Consider the following 17,658-nt stretch of genomic DNA (forward strand, 5'->3'; position numbering starts at 1 on the left):
GGACAGTCTGTGAATACCAGAATAATATTCAGGTCGTATCCAGACCAGAACATTAATAAATACAAATATACGAAGGGATTCCCTGCCATTTATAGGGTTTTTTCATATTCACAGTGGCTATTTATATCTAAATCTCTATTTTCTGTACTGTGATGGAAGTTATCTGGCATATTCTCCTCCAGTTCAAATATTCCCATTGCAGATTCAAAAGGGCAAATTTTTAAAGACTCCTCAGCATGCTAATTATGACAGAATCACCTCCGATTTGATCTTGCCCGCTTCTTTTTCAGTATTCCTCGACAGGTACCTGGTGCAATCAATATGCTAGCTCAATGCCCAAAATTATTACGAGATTGCTGATAGAAGGCAACTCAGTGTATTTTAATAAGCAGTATTACTTCCTGAAGAAAGAAGCAGCCTAGCAAACAAAGTTGTAACTGTATTTAATGCGTATTTTGCTTTTAACAGCAATTTGCCAGTTTAAACAGCATAGACCTTACAATGCTTAATTAGTGAAGAGGTTATAGTGCTTATAAAGTTGTATTTAAAATATACCTTATTCATTCTCTATTGAACAACATTTTTAAACAGCCCAATGTTATAATTACATGCTATACAGCAGCTGCATGTTCAGCCCACTGCAGTTAAGGCAGTGCCAGCATTCTCATCATGAACATTTTTCGGGGTTTGAACACATCAGTCATAAAATTACAACACGGCTCGAAAAAATGACATCCCAGAAGTGAATCCTGTATTGACTTCAGTCAAATAAGAGTAAAAATGTTAAAATGCATCTAATAAAGGACTCAACCCAAATTTATTTTGGACGACTGTTGCCTTTGCACAACATGCTCAAAATTTCTAAAATGAAATTTAAAAGAAGTCAGCAGAGAGCACAGTCTAATCAAGTTTCAATGAATCCAAGTACAAAGTGTTGTAAAGTGGTGCCACAGATACACAATAACCACCTCTCACATACTGCACATTTTAACGTTCACAAGGCTTCTTCTGTGTAAATATTTAGACTGGCAGGTAAAAGCAGTTCTACCACCAAGTGAATAATAAAACCTACCACTTGCATACACTTACTGGTTGTGATGAAACTAAATTGTTTACCCAAGTCAGCACACTGGCTACTGAGGTAACATTTCCTATAGTTAGGATAGAAACATCTGAATTTTTATGCCGTTCATGCTGTGATAATTCAAGAGGCATCATGCAGCCCACCAAGCTGAAGCCATTCGTTGAAGTAAAGACAGATGAGGCAAAATACTGTATGGAGAGGGACCCAACAGCTTCTTCAATGCAATGCCAGAGCCTGCTTAAAGAAACTTACCCTTAGTTCATGCCCTAACAGTTTCCTGGTTTTATTAATAAAATCCTTCTTTTAGGAGTATGGTTTGATTAAAAGAAAATCTTTTGTCAGGGATCTACTTAAACATGTTCTACCTCTGCTTAAAGCAAAGTGCATCTGTAAGTGCTTTCCTGAAAAAATACCCCACAAAAGTGTGCTTCAGAAGTTGAACTGTCATGGAACTATGACAAGCTGATGAAGCTTTGGGGAGCTGCAGAACCAAGTTCTTTATGCATCATTTGCTTATTTATTAATTTTACGCTTCCCCATTTGAGAAATCCTCCTTCTGTGACCACCTCTTTCATAACAATGCTTTGCGAAGCACTCTACTGCATACTTTTTGGATTTAGAGATGAGCACGTAAGACTGAAAGAGTTTCCTATTTCAAGCTTTCATGTACAATGCATACACACATTTATTAATAAAAACTTGTCTATTAAAACAACATCTATTTGTTCTTTGGACCAACTCCAGCCTCCATAGGTGACTGTAGTATGTCTTACAAAACTTTCATGGAAGATTTAAAAAAATAGTACTTAAAAAAAAAAAGAAAATGAATATATTAAACATCATCAACACAGATACAGAAGGGGGAAAACAAAGCAGGGATAACCCATTCCAAATTCACTGCTGGCACAGGTTAGCAGTGTCCTCTTCAAGTCTACTTTCTGCCTTCTTGCACAGGTTCCTTTATCTCATGGTCTTAAAAGGATGCTGCAAAGCCAAGAGGAAATTCCATGTATGCCCCCAAATCTGGGTCACACACTAAAAATCCTTCTTCTTAATAAGGGAGCATTAGCATGCAGCCTATTTCAGCTGTGTCCTGTCAGACTTTCCGTACACGGGCACCTGTAAAAATGGGGTAACAGTATTTCTCTACCTCAGAAATACCTTGACTGCTATAAGAATAAATGCATTCATGGTTGCCTGGACCACAGTCACAGCAAAAAAGACTACACAAGTACCTAAAATATAGCTTTGCCTCCTTCAAGCTGACTCCTGCAAACAGAGCAGGTAGTAGACAAGAACTATCAACAGTAACATTGCTAATGGAAGGTTTTATGATACCATATAGTAGTGGCTGCTTTAGTTCAGCAGAATTAAGTTTTGCAATAAAAACTCCCTAAGTTGTTTTTTGTTTTTTTTTTTTTATAAGGGCTCAACACAAGTCAGCTTAAGGGATTGTAAAAGAATGACCTGAATTGTACTCTGTTACTCAATAGTTTCAGAACCTGTCCACACCTGATGATGTCCCACATAAGTTCATATACAAACATGTACACTAGTTGTACCAGGGGAAAAAATAGCAAATGATTTCCAGTCTCAGTTTCCATTTCTGTATTCTGCGGTCCTGGACACATACCACAGAGAAATGAAATGTTACAGCAGTAACCCATACAATCCATATTATGATTCCTCACCCGTGAGCAAGAACGACACAGTGTGTTAACAGGCAAAAATCAGTTACTTACTGCATCAAAGCTCACCTGTAACCATGAATTTCACAAAGATATTATGGGCTATCATCATGTACAGAAATGATCTTCATTCCTAAATTTGAATACTTCGTATTTTACTGAGCTATTAAGAATAAATTCCTCAAAACTTTCAAGGTAAGGTGAAGCAAGAAGTTTCAGCTACAGAAATGTAGCGCAAAGGTTCAGTTTGGCACTGCAACAGTATGGACAGACAAGAATTTATGGTAAACTGTCTGGATTTAGAAAAAAGAACCCTATAATTGAACCAACGTTGTCAAATGTATTGCATACCATTGTAACTTCACAGTAATCAAAATCATACATCAAGATTTCTATAGAAGCAGCAATCACAGATTGCAGTAAAGTATACCACTCAAGGGGAAAAAAATTGCATTTTGGCAATTTCATAGTCAACTGTTCCTTATGCTCCTCCAACAGTCATTTGTCATTTTTCCTGCTTAAAAGGTGCACATTGTTTCTCTTCAGTCCTCATGAGACTTCTCTGCAATGACTTTACATTCATACTGCAAAACAGAAATTGACAAAATTAGTCAATTTTATTAATTTACATAACTAATGAAAAAGACTGCTATGAGGGTGATTTTTCTACAAAATGTATTACAAAATAGCTTAGCTTATATTTCACCTAGGTAAGTTTGGTCTCCCTAAGTCATGTGCACACACTGTTGGCTGCAATTTCTGTCTCTGAGCAGCAGAAATAGCAGTTCAGAATTATAGGATGGCCTCACTTCTCCCTAAACACAGGAGCTCTTATTTAGCTCCTGGTTCTGAACGGCCTAGTAGCATGCAACTGAGAGTGTACAGAGCAAAGTCATGGGCTGTGCTCTGAATAATATGAATGATTCACTAACTAGATCAAAAGCAATGATTACTATTTCTACCTTACTCCACATCCGTAAGTCAAATAGCTGGTTGGTATATATGAAGGAAGGAATGTGCATTGGGTTTCGTGGCAAGGTTTTGGTAGTGGGTGGCTACAGAGGTGGGTTCTGTGAGAAGCTGTAGAAGCTTCCTCCATGTCTGATGGAGCAATGCCACCGGCTCCAAGATGGACCCACCACCGACCAAGGCTGAGCTCATCAGGAACCGCAGTAGCACCTCTGGATAACACAGTTAAAGAGAAAAAAACTGAGCAACAGCAATTGCAGACAAGAGAGAGGAATGGGGCTATGTGAGAGCAACAACTCTGCAGACACCAGGATCAGTGCAGAAGAAGGGGAGGAGGTGCTCCAGGTGCTGGAGCAGAGATTCCCCTGCAGCCCATGGTGCAGACCAAAGTGAGGCAGGCTGTCACCCTGCAGCCCATGGAGGTCCACAGTAAAGCAGATATCCAAACGCAGCCTGTGGAGGACACCATGCCAAAACAGGGGAATGCCCAACGGAAGCTGTGCTACCATGTGTGCCTGTGCTGGAGCAGGCTCCTGGGGGGAAGGTGTTTTTAAGATTTAGTTTTACTTCTCATTATCCTACTCTGATTTGATTGGTAACAAATTAAACTAATTTCCCCAAGTCAAGTCTGTTTTGCCAGTGACAGCAACCGGTGAGTGATCTCTCCCTGCCTTTAATTTCAATCTATGAGCCTGTTGTTATATCTTCTCCCCATCAAGAAGGGGGAGTGATACAGCGGTTTTCGTGGGCAGCTGGCATCCAGCCAGAGTCAACCCAGCACAGAATGACACGGAGACTAAAACTTACTAGAAGACAGTCAATTCCCCCCTACAAACTTACCATTGCTAGCTGCCTGCCAATATTGCCCATAGTTATTCCACCAGCAAAAAATATACATGGCAACCAGGAACGAACGTAGAGGAAATCTGGAGATGTGTATCTGGAAAAGAACAGTCTGAGCTCAACATTGTGTAATACATAGAATCCTCAAATCACATGATACAAATTCACAGTTTTAAGTATTAGGACATTTCAGCTTTAAAAGAAATGTATTACAGACATTAAATCACTTACAACAAATAACAAAGAAGGCTTCTTATTGATTATAATGCCATTTGTTCTACTAAGAAAAGCATGTTACATTGTTGGTAAGGTAGCAATTTTATTAAAATAAGCAAGCTCCAACCACGTGTCTTACTTACAAGCACACCAAAGCTTTCATGAACAGTTTAATTTACACTATGCTCAAAATTAACCACTGGCAGCTTTGGAAATCATGTCAAATTCTACCCCCTTCAGTTATTCTAATTTTACATTATAACTTCAGGAAATAATCATTTAACCTTAAATGAGTAAATACTTACTGATAAACTCCATTGTAGACCAGAAACTGGGACACCAATGTGGCCAAGAAAGCAATTCCTACTCCAAGACCAAAGCCACTTCGTGATCTATCAAACGTCCACCACAGTCCAATTGACAGGGCTGCTAGTGTGAGAGACAACTGGATATTGTTGGCAAAATCCACTTTCTGTGTTGATTGTTAAGGATAAGCTTAGAAATATCATATACAACTGTAAAGCAGTTTTGTCTATTCTGCTTATCATATTTTGGCTCAACAGAAAAAAACATACCATTTAAAAAAATACAGCATTAGCTCTATTGGCTACCTCACAGCTATATACGGAAATAAGCCTTGTAAGTGTTGCCAATATATCAGGAAACCAAAAACTCGTGAAAATTCTTCACATTTTAGGGTCTCAGCTCTGTACAAGAGAGAAATGACTACTCACCTACAGACAAAGCAGATGTTTTACACAGACATACAATGCACGCTACTGTTCAGAGTAAGGACATCTCATCCTTACCTGGTCCTTTATTACTCTAAGCATGAAATCTTAAAGCATGAAATCTTTGTGTGACTCCTACTTAATTGCAGTTTTGTTTAATCTATATGGTAGTTTACATTCAGCTAAACACTAAACACACTGATGTTTTCTATAAAACAAAATGTAAAACAAAATTCAAGTATAACAACACTGAAAATCAGTTTTGTCAACCCTGTGATAAAAGTGTCAAGTCACACCAGGTATCTCTGTGGTGTTTCACATTCTTCAAAGTATTCTTGAAATACTAACTCATCCTCACTTCTCCTGTCAATAACAGATTATTAAAAAGTATGCTGTCAAGTTTCATAAGCCTAAAAGCAAAGTTATGGGATGACAACATAAAAACACTGGCCAAATTTCTCACAAAGACCTGGAGAGAGACCCAGAGGAAATGAGAAAAGTTCAACTAACTGAAACAATAATTGCGGGATAAAAATCAATAGCATCAGAAAAAAATGTCAAACAAAACCAAAACCACACCAAATACAGCTATGTACAGAACTGGTAATATGAAAAGAAAGCAGTCTGGAGAGCTGTCAAATAGTAAATACAGACTGTATATAAATGACGTCCTGGAATATGCGTAACAGCTGTTAGAAGCCTCCAAGAAGGTTTGCTGTTAATAATATGACCCATGCAGCAAGATGGTGTCAATTCTCATTTATTTCTTAAAAGTGGTGAAACCGCATGTCTTACGCAACATGTACAGTTCAGGTCAGGGAGACCACAGGACCAGATTAATGTATCTTTGGAAAGGAGACCAAGCTTAGTGAGGGATAGTGGGTATGACTCTGAACCTTGGCAGCTTCAGCTCACCCAACCAAACTGGACAGGATGGCTGGTGGGAACAAAACCAAACAACAAAACCCATCTCAAGGGCCAAGTCACCTCTGTAAGAATTCAGCCAGCTCCCATATCTTTCACTTGCCCTCTTCCTGAAAATAAGAAAATTCAGTAGCATGCAGTAAGAACTTCTTAGCATGATTTTTGCAAACTATGCTGGAGCTGACACTGAAGGAGATTATTGTTCCAGAGATGATTAACTTTCCTTCTAATTAGTTTACAAGAACCCAATTTTCTCAGATAGATCCTGGTATTACCTGACAGAGGAGGCAGCACGAATGACTACACAAAACCACTAAGACTCACACATGTACGGTGTGCCAGCCCACATGAAAAGCACCCCATCACCCAACATGCCCCTAGCTGCTTCAGAGAGAAGGGATGCCAGTTTTGAACACATTTTTGCAAGAAGTATCTGAATATCTACACAAGTAGGAGGAGTATAATGTGCTGCAACACACTGACTGACTTCTAATTGCTCTTCCTGAATGACCACAGGAATGGTAACTACTCTCCCAGCACCAAAGCAATACTTGTAGAATGGGGTAACAAAGCCTAGCTGCTTTGTGTAGTCCTGAGTACCACCTGATCCTGAGTTTTCCTCATGCTTTCAAAGTGCATATGCTTCACTGATGACCTCGATACTGGGCTTCGACCTTTTACTTCGGCGTTAAAAGGACATCAACCGTTAGAATCTCTTGAAGTACTTTTCTGTAATACCTACCACATAAATATTTCATAGAATGGTTTGGGTTGGAAAGGACCTTAAAGATTACCTAGTTCCAACCCCCCTGCCATAATAAATAAAGACTGTAAGTAAGACAAAGCCAAATATTGAGACATTTCTAATTAAAAGATTTTTCAGAATGAAAAAACATGAAACCACCTACAACACTGCTATGACAGTTTAACACTAACATATATTCTGCATTTCCCTTGCAAAAATGCTGCACATTATACCCTTAACAAAATTCACCATGACTGACTATGTGAGCTTTGTTTTAGTGGAAACCCATTTGTTAACACAGATTTCACCAGAATATAGGATACAGCACTGGCATGATTTATTCCCACAAAGACTGCTACACATCGCATTACACTGGACCATTCTCTCTTAAATTTATGTGGCTCTCCCAGATGTCTGTCCATGCAGGGGTACAATAACCCAATCACAGCTGTGGAGACAGGAAAGAAAAAAGGGACAGAAGTTAAAGCACTAGCAATATTTAACTAACATAATCTTTATTTAGACTGACAAATATTGTCACTACCAAAACAGATCTTTTAAGGATACACAGCACAAAACATACATCGTTTGAATTTCCTTCTTTTACAATTTAACTGTTTGAAAAAGACCTGTAAAACTTCAGCAGCATCTTTAACCACTGCAGCAGTGACCTGGTAAAAGGAGCAAAACAGAGAAAATTCGAACTAGGGGCAGAGGATGAAAGAACTCTGCAACCTACCAAAATCTGCTGTCTCACATTGTAGTTCAAAAACAGCAGTAATAGCTTGCAGGCTGGCACATAACAAACATACAGTGGTTATGTTTGGAAGCAACCTTAAAGCTCATCCAGCTCCAACTTCCAACCCCCCTGCCATGGGGCAAGGACACCTTCCACTAGAGCAGGTTGCTCAAAGGCCCATCCAACCTGGTCTTTAACACTGCCAGGGATGGGGCATCCACAACTTCTCTGGGCAACCTGTTCCAGTGCCTCACCACCCTCACAGTGAAGAACTTGATTCCTTATATCTACCCTAAATTCACCCTCTTTCACTTTTTTTCCCCCCTTGCCCTACCCCTACATGCCCTTGTAAAAAGTCATTCTCCAGATTTCTTCCAGGCCCCTTTAGGTACTGGAAGCTGCTCTAAGGTCTCCCTGGAGCCTTCTCTTCTCCAGGCTGAACAAACCCAGCTCTCTCAGCCTGCCTCCACAGGACAGGTACTCCTGCCCTCTGATCATCTTTGTAGCCATCCTCTGGACTTGCTCAAAGAAGGTCATGTCCTCCTTATGTTGGGGGCCCCAGAGCTGAACACAGTACTGAAGGTGGGGCCCCACAAGAGCAGCTTAGAGACAAGGATGTCGTGTGGGACAATGCCAAACATTTTGCACAAGTCCATGATGATGGATGACGTCAGCTGCTCTTCCTTTAACCACCTGTAACATAACCCTGTCATTTTTCTCCTTTTCCAGTCAGTGGGAACTTCAGTAGACTCCCACAACTTCTCTAATATTGATAGTGGCTTAGTCACTTCATCCACCAGCTCCCTCAGGACCCATGGATGCAACTCATCAGGTCCCATAGAATTGTATACTTTCAGGGTCCTTACATGGAGTCCTTACATGGTCTCAAAACCTGCAATTCCCCTACAGTGGGTGGTTGTTCTTCACTCTCCCAGTCCCTGACTTTACCTTCTGCAACTTCAGCAGCGTGGCTGCAGCAACTGTCGATGAAGACTGAGGCAAAATGCTTATGGAGTACCTCAGCCTCTCCATATCCCAGGTAAACAAGGCTCCTGTTTCACTCCAGAGAGGGCTCACATTTTCCCTAGTCTTCTTTTCATCTCGTGTACCTAAAGAAGCTTTTCTTGCTGCCCTTGACATCCCTGGCCAGACTAAATTTTATCAGGGCATTAGCCTTCCTAACTTGATCCCTGGCTACTCAGAATTTCTGTGTGTTCCTCCCAGGTGACTTGTCCTTGCTGCCTCCCTCTGCAGGCTTCCTTTTGTGCTGGAGTTTATCCAGGAGCTCCTTGTTCATCCACACAGGCCTCCTGGTATTTTTGCTTAACTTCCTTTTTGTCAGAGCTTGGAGGAGGTGATCCTTGAATATTAACCAGCTTCCTTGTGCTTTTCTTCCCTCCAGGACTTTATCCCATGGTACTCTACCAAGCATATCTCTGATGCCAAAGTCTGCTTTCCTGAGCCCAGGGTAGTGAGCTTGCTGTGTGCCCTCCTCACTGACCTAAGGATCTTGAACTCTACAATGTCACGGTCACTGCAGCCAAGGCAGCTCTTGAGCTTCACACAGAATTCACATTCCCTACCTGCCTCTCCCTGTTGGTGAGAACAAGGTCCAACATAACACATCTCCTCCTTGGCTCCTCTGTCACTTAGAGAAGAAAGTTATCGACACATTCCAGAAAGCTCCTGGATTACTTATGCTCTGCTGTGTTGTCCCTCACACAAACATCAGGGTGGCTGAAGTCCCCCAAGAGGACCAGGGCCTGTGAGTGTGAGCCTGCTCCTATCTGTCTAGAAGGCCCCATCCACTTAAATAACTGCAAAACAAACACACCACAATAAGGGCAGAATATGGTTTATAACATTAATATTTTGTCTCTTCTGTTATTACTAGCAGGTTTTGTTTGCATAATGTTTTTCTGTTCTTCAGTGCTACTACAAAGGCTCACAAAGAAGAGAGAAAGCCCAGAGCCTACAGTAGCTGTTGAATACAGACAGCAAACAGGACTTTCAACCCCAGGGAACTGCTATGCTCTTTAAGCATTTCTTCATAAATGTGTTCTCTACTGCAACTGCAGCTAAAAAAACCGTTACCAACACCACTAAGAAATAACACTGGTACTTAATGTTAAACTGGTGCTGCAGGAGTGGGGCAAAAACTGAGTTATTGACATGTACTCCAGCACCCTCAGCCTGGCATCCTTTTGGAAATTTGTTAATGCAAATGCTCTTTATTCTGCTAGAGAGGAAACTAATCTCCAGGATTTGAGAAATAAATCACCAGTAAAGCTGGAGGAAAAAAGCTCCCTGAGCAACTTTCTTGCCAAGGGCATTGCACCAAATTGATGACTAAGTGACAGATGAAAGGACTTCTCTAAAAATAGCCTTGGTCACCACTGATTATAAATAAGAAAAATACCTTTATTCTGTTCATAATAATTAACCATATGTTCATGTCAATTCCAGGAAGGCTATGCAGGTGTGAACAGTAAGAAAATGGCAAGAAAAAGAGGTTCCCTGTATGTATGCTAGCAGAGAAGATCAGAAAACAGAGAAGAAAAGACTGATAATGAAAAAGAACGAGCTTGAAGACCTCGATGGGATCACACCTGCTGGGAAAAGCCAGTTAAGGCAGTAATATCTTTAATTAGGTGGCTTAAAATCAAGTAGTGCAAATGCCTAAGCAGGTGACTAACTATAGGCCATATCTACTCCTTCTACCAAAACCACCAACCCATCAGAACCAGAAAGGCCCACAGGTTTCTTCTGAGGCAATGGCAAGATCTGGCCAACAGGACTACCCCACACCACAGCTGCAGAGTGTTCTCAGCCCAAGAGAGAGTAAGGTGCAGTCTGCTGCAAAGAGCTGACAGTGCAAACAATACAGTGCACTTTGTAAACCTTATGTGTTGCTCCTGCAACTTAGAATTCTGTCATTTCAACCCCTGTTACTCTGTACATAAAAGATCAAACATTCACCAGACATGTTTGTCAAGGCAATCAGTTTAAAAGTATAAAAGAAAAATGCAGCAAATGCAGGGTGCAGACCAAAACCTAACCAACAATCTCAGCAAGACAACCAAAAGAGGACAAAGACAACTAGTAGATAAAGCAGGTATGTAATTTCCACCATAATATGCCAAACACACAGAACAAAACTGACATATTCAGAGAGGTATTTGGAGGGTTTCTTTTCAAGTTAAGCTCCTCTGTGACATCTGGGGTGTAGTGTTTCAACAAAATATCAGAAGGAAAGCTGTCAGATGACTAGGAAAAAAAATAGGCTTAAGTATTATCATTACCAAAACAGTGATGCCACTCAAAGCTAGTTTATTGACTCATATTGACCCAGAAACCTGAGCTGCTCAATCTTACTGAAACTGACCTCTACAAAGATACCACCTTCACTGTAAAAGTTTGCTAAAGCAGAGTCCTCCAGTACTGCCTGCTAAGAATACTCCCTTAGTAAAGCGATAAACTGTTCCCATGGGATCAGTGATCTTCAGGACCAAGTAGAAATCCAAATTCCCTCAGGCTTACAACATGGAATACTTGATACTTGAAGATGAAAGAAGAGGTATTTCTTACTACCTACTATAGACATCTCACTTAAACTAGCTAAACACAGAAAGGCCTCAATTTCCCACATGGTCATGGGAAAAATGGAGCATGTTCACATCATCTGACTTGGTACATGAATGTAAATGAGGAGTTCTGGTCTGCAACGTGCCCCTACAACCAAAAACTGTGCACCTGGCCTCAACTCCCTGAGACACAGTCAGGTATTCCAGCTTTATTGAGCTAAAGCTACACTTCAAACTGGAATAAGCAACAAAAGGAAAGCTGAACCACAAAAGGGAACACTGCTCATAGTGGTTTGCTGTACTCAAAATAGGGTAGTACGCCACACAAACTGAGACATCCAGGGTATTTTCAAGGGCTGCATGTAGAGCACACTCCTGTAATCCAGTCTCAAGGTTACAAATGGCACCACCTTCTAAAGTCTGCTAAACTTGTACTCTAGCCTGGCAGAAATAACAAAGGTTATACTCTGTTAATACTACTACTACAGTAAAACAAGTTGGCAGAACAATTTCTGGACACATGCATACATACTTGTGTATACATGGGGAGATCAGAAGGATAACGTGACCAGCAGGTCAAAGGAGGTGATCCTGTTCCTCTACTCTTGTGAGACCTCACTTGGAGTGTTGTGTGCAGTTCTGGTGTCCTCAACATAAAAAGGACATGGAACTGTTGGAACAAGTGTAGAGAAGGGCCACGAGGATGATCAGGGGACTGGAGCACCTCTCATATAAAGACAGGCTGAGAAAGCTGGGGCTGTTCAGCCTGGAGAAGAGAAGGCTGTGTAGAGAACTCATAGCAGCCTTCCAGTATCTGAAGGGGGGCTATAAGGATGCTGAAGAAGAACTCTTCATTAGGGACAGTAGTGATAGGACAAGGGGTAACGGGTTAAAACTTAAACAGGGAAAGTTTAGACTGGATATAAGGAAGAAGTTACTGTAAGGGTGGTGAGGCACTGGAATGGGTTGCCCAAGAAAGTTGTGAATGTTCCATCACTGGTGGTATTCAAGGCCAGGTTGGACAAAGCCTTGGGTGACAAGGTTTAGTGTGAGGTACCCCTGTCCACATCAGGTGGGTTGGAACTAGATGATCTTAAGGTCCTTTCCGACCCTAACAATTCTATGATTCTATGATAGTAATAGCTTGAAAAGGGCAGCAATGATGGAAATTTTTATCTTCCACACCTTTCATATAGCTTTTTCTAACTATATAACTAGCTCTCCACCCTTTCCTCTCCATGCCAGGTATACACAGACAACTGAACTTACCTGATGCTGTGCCACAGCAAGGTGGTACCCACCAAGCTGAGGAGAAGATGCTTGTGATCACATCAGGAGGGAAGAGAGTAACATTTCTCTGGATCTGAAGCAAGTTTAATACTAATGCAAGAAATACGCCAATAAAAAACAGCACTATACCACGAATTACCAAATTCATGCCACGACTGGTTACAGATGAAATGTATGGGCCACACTTTTTTGGTAAGGCTGGCATTGCACCATTTTCTGCCATGACTTCTTATGTTCTCAGAGACATCCAACAGGCTGAGGAGGGTTCACTTGCAAACAGTATTTTGACTCTTGTCAGTTAGGAGACACCCAAACCCTGAAAAATAATAAAAGGTGAAAATGCAGAAAAGAAACATTAAATGTATTTCTCTTGAATAAACTGGAGATTTGGTTAAAAAAATTACTATTATATTTTCCTGAATTTTTCTCAGGAGGCAATTAGTCATTTTGAGAGCAGAACCAACCATAGCTGCTAAACTGCCTTACAAAGAGAACAGGTTTTACGAATAGCTTTGTGTATGAGACAGGCAGATGAGGAGGAAACATACGGGATGGGACAGTTAGGAATGTGAAACCGCAGAGAAGAGGGGAAGAAATGAAACCAGTATCAGATGGAGGAAATGCTAGCTTGCAGTAACAACAGTTTTTCTCCCCTTCTTTAAGGAAGAACTGGAAATTATATAATTCAGAAGCAAGTAAACAAAGCCTTTAGTTTCAAGTCAGCCACAGAGGTTCACAGATCTCCCCCTGAAGAGATGCCACAAAGTACTTCTCAACTGGTAAGTGAAATCCAAGAAATATTTTTCAGGATGAAGTCAGAATTTCAGCAATCCCACAGCACACCCATTTTCATAAGCCCAGATAAGAGTAAACAACTCAGCAAGCCAGGGAAGTTATCCCAATACAGAAAAATGTTTACCAAACACTTTTGGTGAAAACTGCCACATGTTATCACAAACCCTAATTGTAATCAGGGACAAAAGAACCTGAGAGTGAAGGGAAAAGGAGCTCTCTCTGCCCGTGCACTAGGTAGCATCCTACATGAGTAACTCTGCCGGCACCACAGGAATGGAAGAGTTCACATCCCAATCACTCCTTTCTAAGAAAACCTGTCCATTGAGCCTTGTTATACATGGATTCAGTGCCATACTCATGTATATAACAACGGTTCTGATCGACAGCTTAGCCACCTGGAACTTAAGAAAAAAAGCCCTGACATTGTTTTCAAATTTGAAACTGCCAACTGGTGGAGGCTTTTGTTAACTCGTATTTATGGCCCTACAGGCACAAGGGGAGCCAAAACAGCACATCCATCTCCCTTCCTCCCTGGCTTCAGCAGATCCCAAGGAAGCACTCTGAAGGGGCAACAGCAGTGCAGAGGATGCAGCATTCACTTCTGCTGATTGAAAACCAAAACGGAAGTTAAATACATGCAAGCTAGTTAAGATACTGCAGGTAACTGCACAGAAGATGCCATTCATCATTCAGAAAAAGTTTCAAGAGGCAAAACAAACCAAAAAATAAGTTCTGATTACACATAACTTTCCACAAGCAGTTCGGGGTCAGCAGAGTCCTTCTAAGAATACAGGATCTCTTCTACACAGCCAATTCTCTGTGTTATTTGTAATCATGAACATGTATTGAGGGGAATGAGAGCAACCACAGTATCTGGGTTCTTAGTCAGCTTCCTGACTCATCCCAAACAGATGTCTGCATCAAGGCTGGCACTGCACCACACTTCCCTCAAGCAAAAAAGGTGCTGCTCCAGATTTGTCTTTTTTTTTTTTCCTCCGGATGGCATGGCAGCAGAGCTTGGATAATACATTTAGCCTCCAGGAAAGAAAGCAGAGTCACAAATACATCACTACTGCAGCTGAGAGACTCCCCTGTCCCTGGGAGCTTTTCCCACCAGATGATCACAGGAATTCCCAGAATTTACAGTAGTTTTTTCCAACTGGGTGCATTGCAGACTGTAGGTCCCAATTACAAAATCTACAGGACAACGTACATAATGGGGGTTTAAAATGCTACTGTTACACCTGTTCTTAGCTTTATCTCACCTATGGAAACATGCTAACTCTTGACCTCTTCACTTATTAACTATCCCAACAGCTCTTGGCACTTGCTGAAGTCTGCACACCACCCCCCCCCCCGCCCTTTTTTTTTTTTTAAGGCATGACAGGAGCTGTTGTATACAATCCCAGGTTTGGCTCTGACTCGTACAACGAAGTTCACATTTTTGTGTCCCTCTTTAAATAAGCTTTTCTGTTGCGTACCAAGGGCAATTTATGTTTCCACTGTCATAAAGTAGTGGCTCACATCCTGTGATCCATTACTACATTCAAATCTCTTTTCTTCCCTATTACCAAACTCCTTGCTCCTTGGTAGCAGCCCCAGCCCCACACACCAAATTTCAGCCCATAGGTATTATTTATTTTGACACTCAACATCACTCCATTTTTCCTGTAGGATATCTCAGTCCTCTTTGGCCCTGCAAACAGTTCCCAAGTTTGGGTCATCAGCAAACATCACTACTGCATCCTGTTTTGTGCATGAAGGTCATCAATTACAATACTGAGTGATATCAGCCAAAATCCCTCTCTCTGATGAAGTCTATTAATAATTTCCACACAGCCATTATTTCACCATTTTACAGCATCTCTTGATCTCTCTAACAAGACTTTGCTTCTCGTAATTCTTCAAACACAATAATCACCAACAAGTAATGCAAGGTCCCAAATTAGCATGATGCAATAGTTTCTGTCCTGGCTTTTCACCCTAGACATATTGTTCCTATCTGTTTTATCACAATTTCCAAATTTACTTCACTCATTCACTCTGAGACCTTCTCACATACCATGAACAGAGCAATGGGGGAACAGAGCAAGATGACTGACACTCACATAGATTCTTCAGTGCCTCAGACTGCCAGTGTTCATGATGCCCAACACAACAAAGGTACTTACTACTGTCACCTCCCCTGAAAACAGAAATTAACATCTCTAAAGAAGACATAAAATGGTTTGGGTTGGAATGGACCTCAGAGATCACGTAGTTCCATCCTCCCTGCAATGGACAGGAATACCTTCCACTAGACCAGGTTGCTCAAGGCTCTGTCCAACCTGGCCTTGAACACAGCCAGGAATGGGTCAGCCACTTCTCTGGGCAACCTGTTCCAGTGCCTCACCATCCTTACAGTAAAGGGTCTTTCAGTTTAAAGGCATCACATCACACCCTTCTTCCGGACTGGAAGGTTAGCATGCCTGCAGGCAATGGAGACCATATCCCTCTCTGTTTTTAAGCTTATATTTTATTGAGGGTTTCCACTCAGATGGGAATAGTTCACATATTGAACCAACACTACTTCTGAGCCTTCATCTCTTGGGAACGCATATTCAAAACTGTAACACCACATTGAAAGCTACATGGTTGGCACTGTCACAAAGTCTCAGCTGCACTTCCCCTGCACGCTGGCCCACAGCTTCAACCCAAGCTTTTTAACATACCACCAAGAGCATTCACAAGGCAACCACACGATGTCTGGCATTACGCAAAACGTTAACAACTAAATTATGACCCTAGACACTTTCAAAACACTTAGTCACTTAACTGTCTTCTAATTAAAAGATCCGTCCTGCAAGCACTCCCCATGCTCATGAACAGCCGTCTGTTGTGCGCGATTCACAACTTCTGACACAATACAGACACATTAGGAATAACAAAGTGCAGTGAGAGCCAAGAAAGAGAAGATTTATTCAAGCAACACCACGCAGGAAACGGCAAAACGGTAAAATTACGAGAAACCATCTGCCTTCAGCGAGTAAAGGCCAAAAGCAAAATACCCCCCTTCTCCAGGTACCAGAAACTGCGGTTCTCCCGGCCGGCCTGCTCCGGATCCCCCGCTCTGAGAAGTCCGACCCGTCCGGCCATCAAGCCGATAGCTTCAAGCCAGCGCTAGCACCTCCAGGCCAGGCCCATTAAGCAACCCCGGCGCGGGACCGCGGGCACCCGTCCCGGCTCCGCCTGCCCGGGGTTTAACCACTGCCCGGGGGAAACGTCTCCCACCGTTCCCTCCTGCTGCGCACAACGGGCGGCAGCCGCCGCCACCTCTGCAGCACCGGCAGCCGGACCACCCGCTGCAGCTCAGGCGCGGCGGGGCCCGGCGTTATCCCCACCCCGAAGAAGTCTCCGGCTGTGGCACTGCCGGGGGCTCGGCCGCCCGCAGGGAGGACGAGGCCGGGGTAAGCCGCTGCCGACCCGGCTCATCCCCTTTACCTCAACCCAGCCCTGGGGCCCTGGTGCCGAACCACCCTTTCCCTTCGCGCGGAACCCACCACAACCCAGAGACTCACTCGGCCTCCGCCATCTTCTCCCTCCCCGCGCCAATCCCCGCCCCGCGCAGCCTCCGCAGGCCCCGCCGAGCAGCTGACGGGGCAGCCGGGGGGTGTGGGGCCAGGCCTGGCCCTTCGGGCTCTTGTGCTGACGGCTGCGTCCCCAGTGCCGGGTGTGGCTCCGTGAGCTCACCGGGAACGCGCGGTGGGGCGAGTAGCGCCGGAAGGCGCTGGTCAGGAGCACCGTGGCGAGGGGTAGGTGGAGAGTCTGGCAGCAACTTCGTTGTGCGCCTGTTCAGTCTGAGCAGCGCTGCGCATCCTTTGGAAAGGGGCTGTTACCGGCATGAAAAAAGGTATATGGCGATAGGTTTTGTACATGGCTTGTGCTTCCACCGGGGCATGGTTTAGCTGTGTAGGGTTTTGCAATATCCCTGCTACACGTTTTGATCACAGAAACGGATGAAAAGAGCATGGTCTAGGAAGGTGATTGCCCACCTCCACGCCAAACCTCATG

At 42.7% G+C, this 17,658-nt stretch overlaps 1 protein-coding gene across 3 annotated transcripts; it reads right to left on the minus strand.

The window, feature by feature from the left end:
- Window positions 1-426: 426 nt before the first annotated feature.
- On the minus strand, window positions 427-17,247 carry INSIG2 (insulin induced gene 2). 3 transcript variants are annotated; one of them, XM_061478816.1, is made up of 6 exons: window positions 17,166-17,247; window positions 12,793-13,129; window positions 7,524-7,648; window positions 5,106-5,272; window positions 4,582-4,681; window positions 427-3,356 (listed from the first exon to the last, which is right to left on the minus strand). In XM_061478816.1, exons 2-6 carry the CDS (start codon window positions 13,034-13,036, stop codon window positions 3,315-3,317), a joined length of 678 nt encoding a protein of 225 aa, XP_061334800.1. In that variant the 5' UTR covers window positions 13,037-13,129; window positions 17,166-17,247; the 3' UTR covers window positions 427-3,314. The 3 variants fall into 3 exon arrangements, with proteins under 3 accessions (XP_061334800.1, XP_061334882.1, XP_061334970.1); XM_061478898.1 differs by lacking the exon at window positions 17,166-17,247 and adding an exon at window positions 16,673-16,813; XM_061478986.1 differs by lacking the exon at window positions 17,166-17,247 and having other exon boundaries at window positions 12,953-13,066.
- Window positions 17,248-17,658: the final 411 nt, after the last annotated feature.

Source organism: Pezoporus flaviventris, unplaced genomic scaffold (assembly GCF_033815535.1).
Source record: "Pezoporus flaviventris isolate CSIRO_AGI_PZ_B2104156 unplaced genomic scaffold, CSIRO_AGI_Pfla_v1 ptg000001l, whole genome shotgun sequence".
NCBI classification, from domain to species: Eukaryota; Metazoa; Chordata; class Aves; order Psittaciformes; family Psittacidae; genus Pezoporus; species Pezoporus flaviventris.

Bases quoted from the DNA above. Each gene is read 5' to 3' on its own strand.
- INSIG2 (XM_061478816.1), bottom strand. From the start codon at position 13,036: ATGGCAGAAAATGGTGCAATGCCAGCCTTACCAAAAAAGTGTGGCCCA. The intron at 4,682-5,105 runs GTAAGTATTTAC...GTTCTTTTCCAG, and splicing joins GTCTACAATGGAGTTTATCA to ATACACATCTCCAGATTTCC. The intron at 3,357-4,581 runs GTAAGTTTGTAG...TCTGTTTTGCAG, and splicing joins TTGGCAGGCAGCTAGCAATG to TATGAATGTAAAGTCATTGC.